Source organism: Balaenoptera physalus, assembly GCF_965194825.1.
Source record: "Balaenoptera physalus genome assembly, chromosome: 5".
Classification (NCBI taxonomy): domain Eukaryota; kingdom Metazoa; phylum Chordata; class Mammalia; order Artiodactyla; family Balaenopteridae; genus Balaenoptera; species Balaenoptera physalus.
Window position 1 is genome coordinate 149,111,184 of NC_138884.1, and position 23,000 is coordinate 149,134,183.

General features: G+C 47.2%; 2 protein-coding genes across 4 annotated transcripts in view; one reads left to right on the forward strand and one right to left on the reverse strand.

Moving 5' to 3' along the window:
* TNIP2 (TNFAIP3 interacting protein 2) overlaps positions 1-1,701 on the forward strand; it is a 68,407-nt gene extending 66,706 nt beyond the window's left edge. The window contains exon 6 of the mRNA XM_082464402.1: positions 616-1,701. Coding sequence (XP_082320528.1) covers positions 616-642 — 27 coding nt within the window. The 3' untranslated portion in view covers positions 643-1,701. The remainder of the gene's footprint in view (positions 1-615) is intronic.
* Positions 1-23,000, reverse strand: part of FAM193A (family with sequence similarity 193 member A) — a 173,342-nt gene that overhangs the window by 22,859 nt on the left and 127,483 nt on the right. For all 3 annotated transcript variants that reach the window (XM_082464332.1, XM_082464331.1, XM_082464330.1), the window contains 7 exons: positions 22,719-22,898; positions 17,181-17,432; positions 7,200-7,398; positions 5,961-6,233; positions 4,184-4,457; positions 3,402-3,585; positions 2,103-2,333 (listed from right to left, as the gene is read on the reverse strand). In XM_082464332.1, the coding sequence (XP_082320458.1) occupies positions 2,103-2,333; positions 3,402-3,585; positions 4,184-4,457; positions 5,961-6,233; positions 7,200-7,398; positions 17,181-17,432; positions 22,719-22,898 (1,593 nt within the window). The remainder of the gene's footprint in view (positions 1-2,102; positions 2,334-3,401; positions 3,586-4,183; positions 4,458-5,960; positions 6,234-7,199; positions 7,399-17,180; positions 17,433-22,718; positions 22,899-23,000) is intronic.

Below are 23,000 nucleotides of genomic sequence, written 5' to 3' on the forward strand. Positions count from 1 at the left end.
TAACTTCCTAAAATGTTCAACATGACGTGGCAAATAGACAATGGTTATTTCTGCTGTCCAACTGGCAGGAAATTAATTTTCAACTCAAGCGAAGATTGTATTTTTTTAGTGACACACATTCCAGGAGCATAAATGGAAAAGATTCCTTCCGATTAGAAAACAAACGAGGGATTTCCCTGGCAGTCCAGTGGTTAAGACTCCGCGCTCCCAATGCAGGGGGCCGGAGTTCGATCCCCAGTCAGGGAACTAAATCCCGCACACCACAACTAAGACCTGGGGCAGCCAAATAAATAAATAAATACTAAAAAAAAAAGGAAACAAACAAACACCCAGGAAGAGTAGGGAGAACGGCTCCTCCACCACTGGGCTCCAGTAAGGCTCAGGCTCGTAAGAGTCTTTGAAAAAAACATTTTGTGTGAAAAACGTAAAGGTCCTTCCGAATTTAAATATTTTTCATGATGTTTCAGAAGGCAATATTTTTAAGAGACAACTTGCTTGTTTTTCTAAATAACTTAAACATAAAATTAGGTTAAAAATTCAATGACAGGTTTCAAAAAAATGTAACTTGACAATTCATGTACAGATTATTTTAAATTCTTGCTCCATCTGTTAAAGGAAAGCTTTGCTGGAGGCAGCACCTGACAGACAAACTCCCGCAGTGTCTCCCGCAGTGGCCCCTGCAGGCACTCCAGGACCTCCAGTCTGCAGGCCCGACCTGCCACAGGACAGAATCTACAGTGAATCCAACCCCGGTGTGTGCTGCCTTCATTTCAACAACCGGCCGGCCAACCAGAGACAAGGCAGCTTTGTGGGCCCCTCTGCAAACGAGGTGCTCGGCAGAGAGCGCGAAGGGTGTGAGCGGGCGCCAAGGACGACCTGGGGTGCGCCTGCAGCATGGTCTGGACCCAGGCCGCCTGCAAGGACAGAGGATAGGAGTCCGGGTGGGGGCAGCCCTGAAAGCACCTGAGCCAGTCCAAAGGCTTCCGACGAAGCCCAGTGGCGAGTCCCCAGGGCCTCGGACCACCTGGGACCCCGGGCGCTGAAACACCCCTGGGTGGAGAACACACCTTCTCCCCACACCAGGTCTGGGGCAGAAGCAGGCCGCTCCCTCCAAGCCCCCTAATTCGACCTGTGGCCAATCCAGACCTATCTCGGGACCGGGGGTGGGTACAACAGCGGCAGTGAATCCACTCAGTTCAATCACAGCTACCTTAAGAGTCACGGCAACTAAGTTGGAAGCAACACCCCACGACAAGTGGCCTGACCCTGGGTCCATTGTGGGCACGTCTCCTCCTTCACAGGGGCCTCACGCCCTCCCAAAGCAACCCATCCTACGGTCAGAACCCTGTGGCCCTGACGAGTCCCCTCTGGGCACAGCCCACACCTGCCTGCTGAGGCGGGCTCGTGGAGCCTGACACCTTCAGGGGGCTGAAACCGGGAAGAACCTCCAAAAGAACTGGTGGTGGGGAGAAAACCCTAGAGGAGATGCCGTTCCCATCACTTTCAACATCGCAGGAAGTAATGGATACAATTTCTTCTGCGCGTCACGCTCACACGTTGAGACCGTGCTCAGGTCCGGCCGCAGCTCACCACTGGGCCAGCCTGGCCAGTCTCGGCAGCTACTTGCTTTTGTGGCAGCCCCCGCCCTAACGGTGAGGGGGCCGCCTGACTCTCGACATCACTGCCACGTGCAGGCCCTCCTTGGAGCGGTACCGCCCGGGTACCCTGTACCAGCCTCGGGTCAAAGGCGCTTCTTCAGCCCCAGTCTCCAGAAGCCCACAGCGCCCTGCCCTCGACAGCCAGGGCTGCTTCCTCTGCTTTCCTGGGAAAGAAGTTCCTTCGACAGACAAGAGGCGGAAGGGCTGCTGCAGCCCTGACGCTGGCCAGCACAAAAACCGGAGGCCTGTTTTAGAGCCATTAACAAACCCCTGGCACAGGAGGGGGCTCCACGGCCTGAAAATACAACCTGGGTCTTGAAGCAGCGTCCAGTTCAGGCTGGCAGGGGCGGTCAGGGGCTCTTGAAGCAACACTGGGAGCCTGTCGCCCAGCCCCGAGCTCAGAGGCCCCCCTGGGAGGCCGCCTGGTGCAGACCTTCTGTTTACCTTTCTCTGCTTATGCCGTGCACGCTTGGCGGCCCGGGTGCTGCTCACGGGTTTGGTCTCCGAGCTGTTTATAAACTGGAGCAAGTCTTCCACCCTTCGATGGTCAACCACACTCTCCCTTTCTGAGAGTTGATCCGTTTTCTTAGGTTGCTCTTCTTTCCTCTTGGTCAGCCGTAAACGAAGCTTTTCCCTCATTTCTGCATAATTTCTACTTGTTGGCGCAGCTGGAGGCTAAGACAAACGAAAACATGACGAAACGCAAGTTTTAATGATTTTGAATATACCAAATTTCAGATCATAGCATTAAAAGTGAAATTTTTATTGCTCAAGTAACACACGTTCATCAGGAAAAGTAACTAAATAAAAGAAACAAATGGCGAGAAGAAGAAAAACCTTTCATCACCAATTACCTTTCAAAGGTAGTATTTTGGCACTGACCTTCAAGCTTTACCTATTCACAAAAAAATCTGGCAGAGGATGTACAACTATGTACACAAATGGTTATTTTTAAACTAAAAAAGAAACTATTATACATGCTGTAATTGATCTACTTTTTATGTAATATGGTGTGACTACCTTCTCACGTCAATAGATGTGTTTATAGTATTTTTTCATCCCCTCGCCGGTTTCCTTTTCAGTGCTGAAAAGACTTCTCACTGACACTAAAAACACCTGCATGAGTTTAGGAAATGCGGAGAGGACTAAAGCAGAAAAAGAACAACTCCCAGCCCCTGCTCTTCCCACCACCCACCCCCAGACACCATGGCTGACACTTGCTTGTACGGATGAAATGACTGTCCTGGGACACCACACAGTATGGATGTGTCTCAATGTACTGTGCAGTCGAGCAAGAGGAATCCGCCTGTACAGGCTGTCCATTGTGTGGACTCAACAATTCCCACGCCTGGGTAGTTAGCAGGTCCTATCTCATCAACTGTTTTAAAAATCACAATCAAATGCAAAAATGCAGAGATGAAATACTCAAAACTAACTTTGGGCAAATACGTGTCATTATTTCTTTACGACAACTACAACCTAGAAGTGGAACCACTGTTTTAGACCGTATCTTGATTTTAATTATGCTCGCAAATAATGCTTTACACACAGTGTAACCATACCCTGAATTCAACCTGGTACATTATTCTTGCAAAGGAGTTTGCACATTTTACAACTCTAATTTAAACACGCAGTTTACAAACATCCATGGCGAAACACTAATGTTACGCACTTAAGTGCGCTCTCGGGCACCTGCCCCTCCCCCCGGAGGCCCTCCGGCAGGGGAGCGGCCCAGGCGCTTACCCCGCCGTGCCCGAAGAACTCGCAGTAGCAGCAGTCACAGTACTTGCCCTCCTTCTGGTTGGTGGACGTGGAGGTGCTGGAGCTGTGCTCGGAGCAGCTGTCCTCGTCCGCAGTCTCGTCCCCGTCGTCCTGCTGCGGGTCATAGACGCCATTCTCGCAGCGATGCCCTTCACAGTCGGGGTCGCTGCAAAACCGCGCAGGGCCCGTCAGCAAGCAGCCTGCCCCTCAAGGGGCGCGAGCATGGCGAGCGGTGGCCGAGGCTGTTCTTTCCGACCAGCCTGCCCTCGCCAACGAGGCGCGGGGCCTGCACGACCCAGGGGCCGCGCAAGTGGGACAGGCGCAGGCCGGCGGGCACACCCAGAGGGGCTTCTCAGGTGCACACACACGGCCTCTCCACTGTCCCTCCCGCCACCATTTCATCCTGGGGGATGTCAGGGCGGGGGAGTGGTGGCAAGTTCAAAGGTAACGAACACTGACTTTTTAAAGAAAGCTGTCGAGCGTCCGTTGCATTGTTCTTTGCTCAGTGTGTAACAAACGCGACTTCAAAACACCCACGGGCCCCCCTGCCGTTGCCGGCGGTCTGCGCACAGACCCACAGTGGCCCTGGGCTCTGCGGAACGGGCCGAGACCGGAGCCCGCCCCTCCCCGCTGCCGGTCCCCGGCTGGTGAGCTGCGAGGCCCCAGGCGCCAGAGTGTCTCGGGCGGTCCTGCAGGGTTAGGTGGTTAGGTCGCACGGCACCCATTCTGAAGCGCGCCGGCCTCCCCCGCCGGCCCGGGCTCACCTGCAGACGCTGGGAGGCGCGCTGACGGAGCCGTCTGTGGTGGGGGCCACGGGAGCAGGACAGAAGCTCTTGCGTGAATCCGCAAACCCGGGAGAGGTGGCGGCCGTTTTGGGGAAGGACGGGGCTGCGAGACCGGCAAGGTGAGGCGCGGAGGCTGGAGAGAGGGCGGCGGGAGGGAGGGCGGGAAGCGGCACCAGGCCTGTGGGGCTGTTCCTCGGGGCCGCCGGCACCCCGTGCCTGTGGTCCTCCTTGTTGATGCCGTGAAAGACGTCACCTGCGTTCAGAGATGCCAGAGTCACTGCCAGTGGCCAAGGTCAGGCAGACGTTCAGGCTTCTCTAAGTTAACACTTTTTTTTTTAAAACCAACTTTTGGTCTGAAAATGTTCAAATCTATAAAAAACTTGAAGGAATAGTACAAAGAATACCCATACACCCTTCACCTAGATTCAAGACTATTTACTATTTTGTTATATTTACTTTCTCTCTCACACACACACACACTTTATTGGTGGCTTAACATGTGCAAGCAAGCTGCACTCACTCCTAAACATTCCAGCCCGGACTCCTGAGAACATGCACGCTTTGCCGTAAAACCTCGACACCAGCGCCAACTACAGACAATTAACCTCGAGGTGACATTCTCATCTCGCGTACAACCCCATCCAGACTTCCGGCCTCTCCCACAGTCCTCTGCGGCTTTTCCTCCAACCCAGCATCTTTTAAACTTTCTTTTTTTCCTTCCACAATGCTGACATTTTTTGAGTTGAGGCCAGCTGTCCACAATTCTGGATTTACAGTCTCATGTCTGATTTAGCTGAAATATTCTACGCATGAATCCTGCAAAGGTTATGTTGGATCTTCCCACCTGATTGCACAGGAAGCACTAACGTGTTTGCTCCTGTCGGTGAGGCTGCATCTGACCAGGTGTGCAGGGGCAGTTGGCACCTTCCCTTCCCTTTGCAATCTGCCAGTCACCTGTGGGTGCTGCTCCCAGACACCGGCACTACCACATTCCCCAAACTGAGATCCAACGTCCTAACGCCCATGAGGACGCTCACCTGGGCCCCCTGTCACCGGCTGGCTGCAGAGTGGCCTTCTGTCTGTATCGGTCTTGCACACGGAGTCAGCAGCAGGCTTCTACCCAGACAGCTTCCCACCCGACTCCCTCTTTTGAGCCTCCCGAAGGATTCTCGACTTTAGTTGCGTGCTACAATCAGTTCCCTTATTCTTTCCAACGCTCGAACAGTCCTAACTTTGGCTAGTGAGGCCTCCCTCTCTGATCCGGCTCCCGTGTCCCTTTGACATTTGCCACTGGTCTCTGACTGCCCCCTTGCTTTCAAGCCCCCTCTTCACTATGCTCAGATCAGAGTGTGACAGCGACACCACCTCCACACCAGTGATCTGCACGGCAGCAGGGGCTGCATCTCGGGCTGGTCAGCAGCCCCACCAGCTGACTCTCCATGAGGCTTCTACTTTCAGACGCCTAAAAATTCCTCCACGTGTTCAGAAAGCAACGACCTCTTCCTACCACAGAACAAGAAGCGCAGAGAGGAAAGGCAGGACACCGTGTGGCAAAGCCCTGGAGGGTGTCAGTGTGACAGTAAAATTCTCATCAGAGTCCTAGAGGACACGCTCTTTGTGCATGAGCATTCTTAGGTGTTAATTACACTGACATCTCTGGCCAGGCCGAGTGAAAGGGAATTACGGAGATGCTGAGGAAGAAGGAGCGAATATGCAGCGCCAACCCCGAGGGTCCCTGCGAGCTGGTGGGCCTTACCTAGGGAGGGCGGTCTCTTGGACGACACTCTGAACTGGCTGTTGCTCGACTGCACCGTGGTGGCCGTGCAGGACACGGAGGAGGTGGCTGACGACGTGGCCATCACAACTTTGTTTGCTTCCATAAAAGCATCTTGGAAATTGTACAAACATTTCTTTTTCGCGGCATTTTTTTTCTCTTTACTATCCGGAACTGCAGGCGTTTCATTGCTAGATGGAGGTGGAAGAGCTTCAGGTCTTGTTTCTGAGAGTGTTGGCCCTAATATGTCATTCCCTTCAGAGAAGAATGGGAAAATTAAGGCTTCTAAGAGAAAGAGCATTTAGCTAAAACCTAAAGGACATCTGCTGACTAAACAATGAACACTGGGGCTGCTACTGAAGTTAGTATTCCAATGGGATGACACTAGTCAACTAGCTTTCATCTTAGAAGAAAAATTTATTGAGCACCTACTATGTGCCAATTCCTGTGCTAGGTGCTTTCCAAAAGTTATTGAATGTCTTAAAACTACTTTCTGAGCTTAGTACTATCATTCCTATCCTGAAGATGAAGAAACTGAGGCTCAGAGAGGCTAAGTAACTTGCCCAAGGTCACACAGTTAGAAACCCTTTCTAAGCACAGACCAGATGTCAAGTCTAGCTTGCTGTTCTCAGCACATGCAGGGGCGGGGGTGTGGGACCACCAGGGGCTCTGACCACGTGAAGACAGAGATGAGGCAGAGGTACCAACCCCTCTTCAGGCGTGCCCTGCCCTGCCACTGAAGAAACAGCTGCACCTCAGCAGTTGAGGCCGCAAGGAGGAAGGTGCTTGTTAGAGGGGACAGGTCCCATGTAGGGTCAGTGCAGAAGGAGAGAAAAGGAACTAAGTCATAGCATTCAAGCCACACCACCCTGCTGCACTGGGTCGAGGTCTGCCGGTCACCAGTGCTCGAGAACCAAAGGCCCAACACTGCCCCCTGGAGCCAAGATGCTCAGCAGCCCTGGGGCGGGAAAGACCCAGTGTCCGAGGCCCGTCCAGCTCCTGTGCCGGCAATGGGCCGCCAAGCCCAGAGCCTTGCTCCGCTCCTGGCGGCAGACATGGGTGGGTGGAACAGCCTGATGGGGCCCAGGGGCCTCCTGCCAGAGGTGGAGGTGAGGGGAAGCAGCAGCCGGGGCCCCTGCTGGGGAACTGCAGCAACAGAGAGGGCAATCCACTCAGCACAGATCATTTTAGACTTTAAGAAAGTTTTAACGAGTTCCTTACCAGAAATTGTATCTGGCAAGAAAGTGCCAGGATTCCAGTTCTTATCATTCATCACTTCTGATCCCCAAAGACTTATAAATTTAGAACTATTCCACTCTGGAGTATTCCCAAAACAGCTCGGATAAATATGGTCTTGAAGAGATGCATTGAATACCTGATGTTTATTTGTGTGATTCTGAACAGGTGCTGGCGGTAAAGCCTACAAAAAAAAATGTTCTAATCATATATCAAAATTAATATACTATTTACCTAAGTAGTTAAACTACAAACAGACAAGTCATTACTGAAACCTCGTGGGATACGCCTGCCGTGAACAGGTGTCCCGGGGAGCACATCTCGCAGAGGCTTACTTGGTTATTTAAGAGGCTGTACGTGACGGGGCAAATTTGAACCAGATGTAGATTTTAAAAGCAACTGATGCTCAAGGAATATATCAGACAAACTTTAGACAACTCAGTGACTTCTAACATTCCTCCCTAGTCACATTTCATTTTATTTTTTTAAATAAATTTATTTGTCTTTATTTTTGGCTGCGTTGGGTCTTCGTTGCTGCGCGCACTTTCTCTAGTTGCGGCGAGCAGGGGCTACTCTTCGTTGTGGTGCGCGGGCTTCTCACTGCGGTGGCTTCTCTTGTTGCGGAGCACAGGCTCTAGGCATGTGGGCTTCAGTAGTTGTGGCTTGCGGGCTCTAGAGCGGGCTCAGTAGTTGTGGCGCAAGGGCTTAGTTGCTCCGCAGCATGTGGGATCTTCCCAGGCCAGGGCTTGAACCCGTGTCCCCTGCATTGGCAGGCGGATTCTTAACCACTGCACCACCAGGGAAGCCCCGTAGTCTCATTTTAAATGAGGCCCATTTGCATGAGATCTGTTCCTGTGGCTTATTCTCAACTGACATTTTAAAAATCACTGCGCACCGCAACGAAGAGTAGCCCCTGCTCGCCGCAAAGTCAACTTTGGAATCCCTCATTAAAATGGTCAGCTCTTACACTGTTCCCTCACACTTGGGCAAAGTGCAGTGTAAGTGTGAAGAAAAGATGGATTCTACATTGAGCTCTAAACCCACCCTCCCTGGGGCAGGGAGGGGAAGACCCTTGTCTTAAGGTGCCAAGGGAGGGTGCTGGGTCCACACATTTATGGGGTGACTGGCCGTCAGCTGCTCCCTGCACACGTCCTGGGCCCTCCCCCGCCTTGGCCCCCATCTCACAGCCCCCTGCCCCCACCCCCCATACCCCCAGCAGTCTTCCGCACCGCAGCCAGAGTGGGCTCATGGAATGTGAGTAGGAGGGCGTCACTCCCGCCCTTCGGCTGTGCCACTGGTCTCCCACTGCTCTGACGTAAAACCCAAAGTCCTGAACGTGGCCGGCCTCCCCCGTCCTTCCTGCTCATGAAGCCCCTGGACACACGGGTCTTTCCTTGGTCCTCAAACTCCAAGCTACTTCTTGACCCACAACTTGGCTCACACTGTGTCCACTTTCTAGGAGGTCCTAATCTCAGCTCAGACCTTGTTAACTTACATTTATCCTAATGGCCACAGCCTAGATGTCACGTCCTCGGAGAAGCCATCACTGCCTTTGCTCTCACCACCCAGCACCCAGACCACGGTGGGCCGTCCCATCAAACACACTGAAGTCCATAATTTTCCCTCTCAGCACTTACCACAGTCATAATTCAAGACTTATCTTTAACCTATTGCTTTAATGTCTGCCTTGCCTCAAATTACGTTAAGCTGCAAGGGGACGGGGCCACCTGGATCCTGGCCCTGCCGCCCCCAGCATCTCGCTGATGCAGCACACGGCCTTCCCTCTGCAGGTGTGTGCCCAGGCCCACGCAGAGGAGCTACAGGTCTGTGCTGGGAACGTCCCTGAGGACAAAGGAATGAGCAGTGAGTGCTGTAAGCTCAAGTGGGAGGGTTTGGGGATGATTCCCAGGAGCAGTGATGGTCTGGAAGAACCCTGAGGGCCTGGCTGGGCAGAGGGTCGAAGGGAAGGGTCAGAGCACAGGGATGGCCAATGTCCCGGGACAAGTGTGCCACAACCTCACGGGCTGCAGGGGCCACAGCAGAGACAACTCCGTGTGACTTCCGTCCTGAAGGGGCTGGGGAGCCACAGAGGTTTCTACGCAGCAGGGTGAGATGGTCTGGTCAGCTGATTAGAAAAATGGATCTGTGGCAACCTGGTGAAGGAGCCAGAGGGGAAAGGATGACGCGGAGAGCAGTTAGTAAGGGGCCGGGGAGGGCTGGAGCGCTGGCGGGGCAGGTGGGGAGGAAGGGGAGGGCTCGGGAGCTCCAGGCCAGCCACGTCTGAGCTGAGACTGCGCCCAGGTCAGAGCTGCTGCCTCTGGCTCCACCCCTGGGAGGCGTGGCCAGTGACGGAGCTGGACGTTCCGGGCTGCCCAGTCTGAGGGGTCCAGGGCCAGCTCGCCCTTTACTAGCTGTGTGACCTCAGGCAAATTACTCAATCTTTTTGTGCTTTAGTTTTCTCATCTGTCATTTGGAAATACCTACCTCCAGGGGACGTGGTAAGAATAAAGCCAGACGGTGCATGTCAAGGGTTTAGCGTATGGCCGGGCCCAAAGGAGGCATTTCCTGAGTGCTGAAGTGGGTCTCCCTAGACACGAGCCAGCCCCCCACCCCACCGCCTCCCCCGCTTCCCTCCCTCAGCTCGGGCCGCTGAGCAGCTTAGCGCACCCGCTGACCCTCAAGGGGCTCAGAGAGACGAAGGCGGAGGGTGAGGCTGGAGCGGACTCAGGATTTGAAAGTGGGAAGAAACGGGGCTGGACTGGACGCCCAGGACCAAAGCAGAAGCCTGGACCAGCTGTCCTGGCGGAGTCGCCCCAGGGGCAAAGGGCGAGGACAAGAAGCCTGTATTTCAACAGATGTCAGTTTCCACAAAGAAGTGACAAACTAAGAGCTGCTTTGCTGAGAAGGGACGGATGAAAACTAACGATCAAATGGAAGAAGGTTTCTTAGTCTTGAAGACCTTCTGCTAAGGGCAGACATACCTGACAGGTGGGAAGCAGCCGCTCGCTCACCATGTCAAGCTCTGAGAAGCAGCTTGAAACAGCAGAAGCACGTTGAGGGCTCGGAAGCTACTCAAGAACTTCGGAGACCCTCGGGCACGGCCAAGCGTTGCTAGCTCCTTCCTCCTGGAGAAAGCCTGGCTGACCACCGGGAGCCACCGCCTGCGTCTTTCCAGAGAGGTTTTGCTCATCCTTCAGGACTCCTGGTACCCGAGCATCACCTCTCCGCAAACCCACCCCACAGGCTCGGGGAGTTCTCCTTCTTCAGTGTTACTTTCCTACTCCGCATCTACAATTCCTATTAAGGTGCGTCATAGTATTTTGAGTTTTCAAATTTGACTGTGTTTTTGTCTTCTCTTTAGACTGCGAGGTCTCTGAAAACAAGGACTGGGACTAACCGGTTTTTATTTTACTAGCATGTAGCACAGGGCCTGGCACATACTGGATGTTCAATAAATGTCGGGCAGAATTTAACTTGGCGGAATAAGGGGATGTAGCCATGGAACTGTTATATTGGAGACATAAGTTAGTGATTCTATACATCTGATTCACACACTTCTTCAGAAGCCCGTCTACTCAAAACAGGAGGCCCAGCTGTAGAGAACAAAGGGAGCAGGGGTCCGTAACAAGCAAGCTGTATTTGTATGAATGCTTCTGCACAAGACGCCTACTAACTTCCATAGCTATGGGTTTCCTTCAGGGAAAAAATAGGCACCTGTCACCCAGACCATTTTGGGGCCATGCCTCCGTAAAAACACTAATGATTTAAGCACAAAATAAGCCTCTCAACATGTGGATAACGCTATTAAATTGGAACACTGATTTCAATCTTTATACAAATCCACATGGCGTCAATTAACAGAAGTTCTCAATTGTTCTCCTCTTTGAGACAAAACTGACTCACGGGAAAGCAAAATTTTGCTTTCAGTGGAAGCTCCGACACACACACAGACTGATGCCCTCAGCACGCACGCCTCTGCGTTTATGCAGGAACCTCAGACCCAGCCCGTCTCACACCCAGATGTCCCCCCAGATGCCACGAGCACGGAGCCGAGAGCGCACGAGGCTGAGCTGCTGCGCGCGGGGGCGGGGAGGCCGGGACGCCCAGCACGCAGACACGAGGGTCCACTTATACCCCAGTGAACAGGAGCGTGACGACCCCTCTGCCCTGCGCTCTGCTCAGAGGCTCTTCAGCGCTCCTGCCAGAGAAGAAGAGGCAAAGCCCCACCTCTGTTTCGCCGTTTCGTAGGGTCAGAAGAACTGAACTCTGCCTCTGAAATGAAACGCAGATCACAGGTCACAACATGACCCCCAGATGGCAATCTATTTATGTCCCTATTTTCCACACAGCATTTTTCTCTCTCGAATTCCAACTGAACGTACACTTGTACCACGTTTATGAGACACTTCTGCAGTGGTTGTACACAAGTAACCCAGTGAGGGGGCGACAGGTCCACAGGCCCACAGCCACGGGGGAGTCACATCACCAGGCTCCACTCAATGCACTGAACTCACTGACCATTTCCAAATAACCCTTATGCGCCCGTGGAGACTTCAAGACGTGTGTCCCCCTTCAGTTCCAGGCCCTCCCTAACGGGGCAATTGCTTCATAACACGTTCTCCAGATGGAAAAGACATAAGACTTAAAGCTGGAAGTCTCGAGCACTGCTCCCGGGCCACGTGCAGCAGGGCAGCCTGCTCTGTTGGGGAGCAGGAGGTGTGGCCCATGTGCTCACCTCTAAGGCCGTAAGTTCTCCCTCCTCGGGTTTGGTCCAGTGAGGGGGGACACTTCACTCTACGTCCCAGATGAACGGCACCAAACACTTTGGTACCAAAGGGCTGAGCTATGGAGAAAGCAAGGGAAACGGTCCACAAAGAACCGACAAGAACATGGCAAGAAAAACAGGACCCAGTGGAGGTGTGGGAAGGGATGGCTGCCCTGGGGACGTGTGCGCCATCGTCACCGTGAGGAGGGGATGGGTGTGGTCCCACAGGAGGAAGGAGAGCTGGAGACAAGGGGAGCTAGAGGGTCCCAGGGGGTCAGCTCCCTGCTGGCACCTTTGCACCAGCAAATGCAAACCCTCTCTTGAGGAAGCACCCCCATTCAGCACCTGCTGAACAAAACATGATCTCATGATAAAAACAGATTTAGATCCTCAAGGCTTCATTCAAACACAGAATAACTATGTGTAAAATGCTTAAAGAGAGGAAAGATGAAAGAAAAAGTGATCAAGGAACAAGAGAATATTAAAAGTTTCTAACATATTTGAAAAATAAATTAAAGCTTAGAAATAAGAATTACAGGTGGGATTAAAAACTCAAACTTAAGGGGCAGGTTAGACCCAATTATAGAGAACCACTTAACTGGAAGACTGATCCAAAAAAAGTTCTCAGAACACACTGAGAGACAAGGAGATGCATTTCAGGTACGGAGAGACCATCAGGTATGACGTGCAGGATGAGAAGGTCTAACCAGAGGTCCAGGGAGAGACAGCAGAGCAGTTAAGAGGGAATACAAACAAGATAAAATGGCTGAGAATCATCAGACAGGAATTTAAAATTACTCATATGCTGAGGGCTCTGACGGGAAAGGTACACAACATGCATGAACAAATGGGTAACATGGGCAGAGAGATTCTAAGAAAGAATCAAAAAGAAATGTTAGAAATAAAAAAACACTGTAAGAGAAACTAAGAATTGGCAGACTGGACACAGCCAAGAAAAGAATCAATGAGCTTCAAGATAGGTCAAGAGAAACTTTTCAAACTGAAATGCAAAGAGAAACAAGAATTTAAACAAACAAACAAAACCCCCAAAAAACCACCACCAATGACCAAAAAAATAGAACAAAATGTCCAAGAGCTGTGGGGCAATTTCAGAAGACATTTCAATATGGTGCCTGGAGTCTGGAAGGAGAGGCAGAACAGGCAGGAGAAACACCTGAAGGAGCGACAGCCAAGAACGTCCCAGACTCACAACAGACACCAAGCCACAGACCCAGGAAGCTCGGAGGACACCAAATACAATAGATACCTGCAAAATCCACACCTGGGCGTATCGTATTCAAACTGCAGAAAACCAAAGACAACGAGAAACTTTTGAAAGCAGCCTAAGCGGGTGGGATTGGGCGGGGGGAGAAACCCCTGCACCTACAGAACGAGGAACGCAATCACAGAGGACATCTCATTGAAAAACATGCAAGCAAGAAGAGTGGAGTTAACTGTTTTAAGTGTTCAAAGAAAAAAAAAAACCCACCAACCTAGAATTCTGTATCCAGCGAAATTATCCTTCAAAAGTGAAGGAGAAATAATGACTTCCTCAGACAAACAAAAACTGAGGGAACTCATCTCCAGCAGACCTGCCCTGCAAGAAATGTTAAAAGATTCTCTTCAGGCAGAAGGAAGATAATATAGGTCAGAAATTTGGATCTACATAAGGAAAGGGAGAGCAATGGAGAAGGAATAAATACAAGTAAAATAAAATCTCTTATTTTTCTTATTATTAATTGATCTAAAAAATAACTTTGTTTGAAGTAATAACAGTGTACTCGGTGATTAATATATGGATAAATGAAAATAATGACAGCAATGTCACAAGGAATGGGAGGGAGGAATTGGGAATAATCTGTTAAAAAGTACCTATGCTACATATAAAGCAGAATAGTGGTATCTGAACAGGGACTTAGATTAGTTAAAATGTATGTTCTAATACAACTGCGAAAATTGAAAAAAAGGCATAATTAATATGCTAAGAGGAGATAAAATGGAATCAGAAAATGCTCAATTAAAAGTGGAGGAGGCAGAAAAAGAAGCCTCTGATAACAAATAGAAAACAGTTACAAACATGGTTGCTATTAATCCAAACACATAAAAGAACGACTTCAAAAGTGAATGGTCTAAATACACCAATGACAATACAGAGATTATCAGAGTATATTAAACAACAAGAACCTTCCCCCCTCCCAAAAACCCCAAGATCCAAGGATACCTGTCTACAAGAAACCTACTGTAAGTGGTGGGTGGGGAGAGATACACCATGGAACACTAATCGAGAGCTGGTGGAGCTACACTAACTGCAGATGGAGCTGACTGCAGAGCAAGGAAAGTTACCAGGGATAAAGAGGGCCACTACTTAATAATAAAGGGTCAACTCTCCAAGAACACTTAACAATCCTAAACATGTAAGCACCTAACAAAAGAGCATCAAACTACATGAGGCAAAGCCTGACAGAGCTGCCAGGAGAAACAGGTGGATCCACTATTATAGCTGCAGACCTCAACCTTCCCCCATCAGAAACGGGGAGATCCAGCAGGGAGGGATCAGTAAGGACACACCTGAACTCAACAGCACCATCAATCAACTGCTACTTGATCCAAAAACAGCAGATTATGCATTCCTCTTAAGGAACATGGAGCATTCACCAAGAGAGACCACATTCTGGGCCACAAAGCACACTTTAACAAATTCGAAAGAACAGAAATACAGTGTATGCTCTCAGACCAGAATTTAATTAAAGTAGAAATCAGTAACAGAAAGATAGCTAGAGAATTCCCAAATATTTGGAAATTAAATTCCCTATCACTTACAGCTTTAATTTTTTCTCTAGTATTTCATCATTATATTTACCTCCTGCAACTACTTTTAACTTTCAAATAACACATCTGAACATACAAATGAAATGTATCATTGGTACGAAGACATCTGAAAACAGAAATAGTCTTCAAGCTTTTCTAATTTCAAGAAAATAAAATTTTAACAGTGCTCATTCCAAGCATTTTAGGTCCTAAATATATTTACCCACGATGGCAAAAGTATGAATTAAAGAATTACAACTACAGTGACATAAAGTCTTCAAGGCGACAACTGCCATTTAACCAGAGCAGACATTTCTAAAGGCCCTGACAACACAGAAACGCCAGCAGGTCAGAAGAGCTTCAATGGGGACGGCTGCCCGCCACACTCGGCACCACCTCCCTCCTCCCAGCCGCGTGTGGACCATCACGCTGAATGGTGCTGGCCTCTCTGAGAAACCTGCCCTGACGGAGCTGAGGATGAGTCTGTGTCCTCCTAAGACAGCGCATTTCTTCTCTACCATCTCCTGCGGGGCTGGGAACACACGATGCGTTTAGGTACAGACGCAGCCACAGTACTCAAGTAAGTCAAACGAACTCCAATAACACAAACCAACTTTGCAAAACCTGGTTAAGTGACAACATAAGATTGTTTAGAAAAGCAAACATTTTTATACCAGGTACCAATGAAGTATTCTGTCAAATGCATCTCATTTTTCCAAATAAAAATGGCATCCAACTAGTGTATTTTAAACATATTTGAATACTCTTGACGTTAATACTAACGTGGCTGAAATACAGCTTAACAGCTTGTCCTCCATATTTGCCTTTGCAGCCACGAATCTTTCACGTCTATCTACTGGATTACAGTTTAATGGGTATCAAATTAATAGATTTCGATACAGATGATGCTCCCCCGAAATGTTCTCCTTCCCCTTTATCCTTCTATAGACTACTTATAACGTCCCAAGAAAAGGCCAAAATTCAGGGGGAAAAGATCAGTTTTAACTAGAGGTCCCAATAGCCTTTGGGAATAATCAACTTCACTACTTTACTTGAAGATTTTTAGGAACTAATTCTTGAACAGCTTCCACCAGCAAGAAAGTATGAGAGACCATTCTATACCCTTTTCTCTGGGTGGTTCCCTAGGGACTAGAAACTGGAGCTCTATTCAGGTAAGAACAGGGAGCCAACAGCTTCCCGAACTCACTCGTTCACCCAGAGGGCAAGGGTTGTGGATCGGGCAGACCATGAAGATAGCCTGGCCTTGAATACATACCTGAATAATGCTACTTAAAATCACCCGATTAACAAAGGTGTCATTAAGTGTTCAAATTGAGCAATTCAATCTAATAAAATTTAAGCATAAATGTGAGTGGTCACCAAGCACTTATCATAAGAGAACATGACAAGCTGATTACACTCTGTTATAAACCAGTGGTTATAATCTCTCGCCTGTGCCACTCTCCAGCTATGGCAACGTGTGGCCTTCTTGAGAAAGCCCCTTCCAGGCCACGTACTCCCTTTCTCTCCCAGTGGAGAATCACTGCTTTAAGTAACGTTATCAGTAGAGTTGGGGAAAATTCTACTTTTGACTGACTAGAACTAATAACACGAGGCAGAATAAGTGACCAAAAACTAAAATTTCATGATAAGAGTCAATAAAGGTAAGTTCAAAATAGCTAGAGAGGCACAAAGAACGAAACTAACCTGAAAATCTCACTGCAAAGTCTAAGATACTAAACATAAACCTGAGGTTCTCGGAGAAGAAATGCACGCAAATCACACTTTCCCAGCCCCTCACTACTCTCCTGGCCAGGCCTCCCGGTCTGCCCCCAGCCCCTCCCACTCACCTGCTGGCATGCGGGCTTCCACCGCATGGCACCCAGGGTCCCTCCTTCAAGCTTGTTCCTTTCTACATAAAAGTCCTCAGTCTCGTGCTTAGAGGACAGTCATTTTAGACCCTGTAGAGCCCAGCCAGTGTCAGAGGACTCATGTCACATTCAAATTATTTTACCCACCACACTGAGAAAAAGAGCCAGGCCTCGAAAAGCTGTGGGTAGAGAACTGATCTGCTCTCTGGGTGGGGAGAAGCCCTGTGTGGAAGGTCCCCAAGCACAACCTGTCACTCCGGCACCATCTGAAAAACTCTTCACGTACTAGTTAATTCTGGAGGAATAAACCATGACTTTCATGATGGTGTTTACAAGTGTAAAGGTTCAAAATTCTAAGAGTTTAAGGTATTACGGTAAAAGGTAACATTTACAGACCCTCCAATCAAGCGTGGATGCTGTCCTACACAAGCTGCCAATTTACGGATTTCCGTTTGTTTAAACATGTACCCCTCAAGGTCTGAGTGACGGGTGAGCTTTCCAGCCCTTTCTGCCCTGACTTACCTTACTGTGTGTGAAGGGGGGCGCTGTGTACAAGGTGGGGTGGATGAGAGGGCGAGGCAGGTGTGGGACGGCGTGCAAGGGCACATGTCCATGGATGTGGGGGTAAAGATGCAGAGCGGGGTGTGTGGGCTTCTCGGGGCTCAGGAACTGGTGGCCGGGAGGAAGGGCTCCAGCAGTCCCCGCCGACGGCGTCAGTCCAGACGCCTCCTGTTTACAGACATGACATTCACAAGTGTTTGGAGCTTGTTCTGCCTAAAGGGAAAGAAAAAAGAAGTATTCAGTAAATGAGCGTTTAGTATTTAGGGAAACAAAGAATTGTATGGACTGAATTAGAGCCAGTCACACAGCAGATACAAAGGCAGCAGGGCCCGTCCTGACACCCCAGGTTGACGGGTCCCTCCTTGTGAGGTAAACGAGGGCCCCCAGGACTGGGACTGAAGAGACCTGAAAAGAGAAGGGGTGCGCACCTCACCCCAGCTGGGTGTCTGCTGAGGCAGCAGCCACACCCATCTGCGTCCCGCGCCTGTCTGAGCAGGGGCAAGGGGACTGGCAAGATGGCAGAGTGCAGAGAGGGAGCTGGGACCAAGGACAACAAGACCACCGGTGCCATGCTCCGCCGGGCTCACACTGCTTAACGGATGGTTACATAGAGAGTCTTCAAAATGCACCAGAGACGGGACTTCCGGCTAAGGTGGAATGAAGCAGTCGGTGACTCTTCTCCCTCAAAACAAGTGTAAAACTGAACACAATTGTCAAAGGCAATCGTTTTGAGGCTCTGGAAATCAACCAAAGGAAAAAAACAAATTGAGAAGCGTTTATTCATGCAAATCTGCTAGAACTTTTAGGTAAGAACAGAAGGAGTCTAGGCTTCTTGCCCAGGGCTCTTCCTATTCCCAACTCCCCACACTCCTTAAAAAACTAAACTTTAAAACAAACAAACAAACAAAAAAACATAACTCAAGAATCAATAGCAGAATTAAAATGGTACACTAAAATTTTCTTTGATATGAAAAAAGGAAGTAAAGGAGGGACAGAGGTACCAAAAACATGAGACATATAGAAATAACCAGCAAAATTGTTAATGTAAATATCATCAATAATTACATTAAATGTAAATGACTCATTTCAAACAAAAAGCAAGGACTGATGGACAGGATAAAAATATGAAACCAAACTAAAAGACTGGAAGGCAAATTTTAGACTCAAAGACACAAAGAAGCTGAAATTAAGAGCTGAAAAAATATATAACATAACAGTACTCTGAAGACAGGTGGAGTATTAATATTAGACAAAATAGTCTAAGATAAGTAGCAGGGAAACAGTTCATAATGACAAAAGGGCCAATATATTAGAGAGACAGAACAATAATTACATGGATACACATTCAACAACACTGCCCCAAAATGCATGAATCAAAAACTGGCAGATTTGAAAAAGGAATAGACCACCCAAAAGGTATACTTGAAGACTTCAATATGTCTCTCTCAAAAATTTTCAGAACTAGATAGAAAATCAGTAAGGATATAGAAGAGTTGACTAACGCTATCAATCAACTTGACCAAACTTTCATTTACAGGACGCTCCACCTAATAGGGGCAGAATACAAATTATTTTCAAGTGCACCTCTAGGATAGACCACGTTAGGCCATAAAACAAGTCTCAATAAATTTGGAAGCTCTAAAATCAGTAATCTAAGCTTTAGATTCAACAAGCTAGAAACAGAACAAACCAAACCCAAAGAATATAGAAAGAAATAATGGAGATCAGAACAGAACTCAATGAAAGAGAAAAGAGACAAACAGAGAAAAGTAACAAAACCAAAAATTGGTTATGTACAAAAATGGACAAACCTATAGCCAGACTGACTGAGGGGGTTAAAAAGGAGTAAACAAAATTACCCAAATCAGGAATTAACATCACTACAGACTCTACAGAATTAAAAGAGAGTATAATAAACAACCATATGATATCAAATTAGACAACTTAGATGAAATGGATAAATTCCTAAAAAGACACAAGTTATTAAACTCAACCCAAAAAGAAACAGAAAATCTGAATAGACCTGTAGTAAGTAAACAAAATTTGAATTAGTAATTACAAAATTTCCCACAAAAAGAGACCAGGCCCATGGGATTTCACTTGTGAATTCTATCAAATATTTAAGAAACCTCAATCTTAGACAAATTCCTTCAGAAAATATAGGCAGAACAAACAATTCCCAACTCATTCTATGAGGCAGGTATCACCCTGATACCAAAGCCAGACAAAGACACCATAAGGATGGACAACTATAGACCAGTATCTTTTATTAGCACAGATGCAAAAACCCTAACAAAATAACGAATAAAGCAACATATGAAAAAGGGACTATATGCCATGAGCAAGTGGAATTTATCCCAGGAACACAAGGTTGGTTTAATATACGAAAATCACTTGATGAGATACACCACGGTAACAGAATAAAGGATGAAAACCACACGGACGTCTCAACAGATGCAGAGAAGGCACCTGGAAAACCCAATGCATGTTCATGATACAACTCTCAAGAAACTAGGAGTAGAACAGAATTTCCTCAACTTGACAAAGGACATCTACGAAAAACCTACAGCTAGCATCATACTTTCCTGGTCAAAGACTGAATGCTTTCCCCCTAAGACTGGGAATAAGCAAAGACATCTGCTTGTACCACTTCTATTCAACACTGTACTGGAGGTTCTAGCTAGCTCAATAAGGCAAGAGTAGGGAATTAAAAGAATCCAGATTGGAAAGGAAGAAGTAAAACTGTTTATTTACAGACAACATGATCTTGCATGTATAAAGTCCAAAGTAATCTACCCAAAAAAAAAAAAAACCCAAAAACAAAACCACAAAACATCAACCCTTCTAGAACAAGTTTATTAGTAAAGCTGCAGAATTCAAGATCAATATATAAGAATCTATTGTATTTCTATATATTACCAACAATCAATTGAAAATCGAAATTAGAAAACACCTTTACTATAGAATCAAAAGACATCTAATACTTAAGAATAAATTTAAGAAACATGTTCGAGAACCACAGACTAGAAATTTTTTAAAACTGCTGAGAGAAATTAAAGATGACCTAAATAAATGGAAACAGCATGGTCACTGACTGACAGATTTAATTTTGTTAAGACTGTATTTTCCCAAAATTGATCCTTATCATCCCACAAATAAAAGATTAGGCCCAGAGGATTTTGCTGATGAATTCTATCAAATATTGAAGAATTCAATGCAACCTCTATCAAAATCCAAGCAGGTCTTTTTGTAGAAGGTAACAAATTGTTCCTAAAATGTATACGGGGAATTCCCTGGTGGTTCAGTGGTTAGGACTCGACACTTTCACTGTGGCGGCCCAGGTTCAATCCCTGGTCAGGGAACTAAGATCCCACAAGCCATGCAGTATGGCAAAAAACAAAAACAAAAACACATAATAAAATAATAATAAATAAAATAAAAAATAAAATGTATATGGAAATGCAAAGAACTTTGAAAAGCCTAAACAATTTTGAAAAAGGCCCACCAAGCTGCAGGGCAGATCCTACCCAATTTCCAAACTTACAATAAAGCAACAGTCAAGTAGAATATGGGTTTAAGGATGCAGAGATCAAATGAACAGGATACTGAGTACAGACATTAACCCATACATTTATAGTCAATTGATTTGCAACAAAAAGCCAATGCAATTCAACAGGGGAAAGGATGGCCCTTTCAACAAATGGTACTGGGACAACTGGATACCCAAATATGCAAACAGATGAATTTGGACCCTAACCTCAGACCATAAGCAAAACTGAGTCAAATGGACCACAGACCTAAGTAAGAGCTAAAATTATAAATATTATAGAGGAAAAGAGAGTTTTGTATTAGGTAAAATTTTCTTGGATATGACTTCAAAAGCATGATTCATAAAAGAAAAAATTTATAAACTGGAATGCATGAAAATTAATAACTTTTGCTTTTCAAAAAACACCATAAAAAAACTAAGACACACCACAGACCAAAAGAAAATATTTGTAGATCACATACTTGATAAATGACTTGTACCAATATATAAAGAACTCATTTTTTTTTTTTAATATTTATTTATTTGGAGGTGCTGGGTCTTAGTTGTGGCACGCAGGATCTTCGTTTCGGTATGCGGGATCTTTAGTTGCAGCATGTGGACACTTAGTTGAGGCACGCAGGATCTAGTTCCCCGACCAGGGATCGAACCTGGGCCCCCTGCATTGGGAGTGCGGAGTCTTAGCCACTGGACCACCAGGGAAGTCCCCACAAAGAATTATTAAACTCAAAAACAAGATAGAGAAGGAAATGCAACCCAAACGGCCCTTAAATATATGACAGAATGCTCAACTTTGCCCATAAAAAATGGAATGAAAACTGAAACCTCACGGGGTTGCCACTTCTCATCTATCAGACTGGCAAGAGTTCAAAACTCTTCCAGGGGTAGGGGAGGGCATCACGCTCTGACCCGGTAAAGCCACCCCTGGTGACCGCTCCTAGGGACAGAACTGCCTACGTATAAAATGTCAGATATGTAAGGTTACTCACTGAATAGTTTATGATGGGAAAACAAACGGAAGCAAACACAAATGTCCATCAGCAGGGACTAAAAAGGAAAACAAAACAAAACTATGACACGTCCACACGATGGAATACAAAGAGACCAGCAGCGGAGCAAGAGGAAGTGAGCTCTGTACAGATGAAGCTGGTCAGGACACATTGCTGGGCAGCGAAGAGAACAGAGTGTGCATTAGTATAAGCCTTTTTCATGAAAAGGCGAAGAATGTTTATATTTGCATAAATAAACACTGGAATAAACACTGGACCTATTTTTAAATAGGTAAAACTGGTTACGTATTGGGACTAGGGGCTGGGGGTGAGCAGGCGCTGGACCCGGTAGATGAGGAAGGAGGTGGGAGCGAGACTTCGCAGGGTAGTAATACCTTCTAGTGTCCTTTCCTGCAGATTTACACCACCTATTAAAATGGTTTTAATCAGCCTGGACCTTCATTTGTTCTTCCTTTCATTTAAAAACTGCTTGAGCGTCTATTATAAAACTCTGAGTCTCTAAGAAAAAATAATAGCCTGGTAAGGTACCCGCACCTTTGGTTAACAGAAAAACAGATACCTATCGAGGAAAAAAAAGCTCCCTTACAAAACCAACCTTTTCTGAAATTTTAACATTCCACTCTTTCATTTTATTAAAAAAAAGCCCTTCACTTGCTTCCCAGACAAAAAACCTCCACAACACTTAAATATCTGGAGCTACTCTGTGGTGCCGCAAAATCAAGATAATGTTGATTACAGATTCAGGAAAGAGGAACAAGATTAAAGTGAGGGTACGAGTCACATTTGCTTATTTTGCAAGTATGCCTTGACTCTCTCCAGGTCTAATCTTCAGAAGTTTTTCGAAATAAAATAATTCTGTATTCAATAACGCTCATGTTTAGAGAAACTAGAGGCAGAAAAGAGACCTCCGGCAAAACAAACTTGGAAAAAATAAAATCATACCTGCTGAGTTGAGTAAGACGGGGGTGGACTGTCCACTTTACTTTCCTCCTTCCCAGGGCTCCCGTTTCCTAGAGCTGTGTCTTCCTTCGGGGCTCCCGGGGGCTCCCCACTACTTTCGCCATCTGCCTCCTCGTCATCAGCCTCTGAAGAACTACTGCTGGTACTGCTTACCTGAGGGGACTTTAAAAAAAACCCTTGTAATTTACACTTTTCAAAACAGAAGAATGGAGGAAGCTGAAACACCAGACACCGTCTGATGTCACTTACTGTCACTATGAAGAC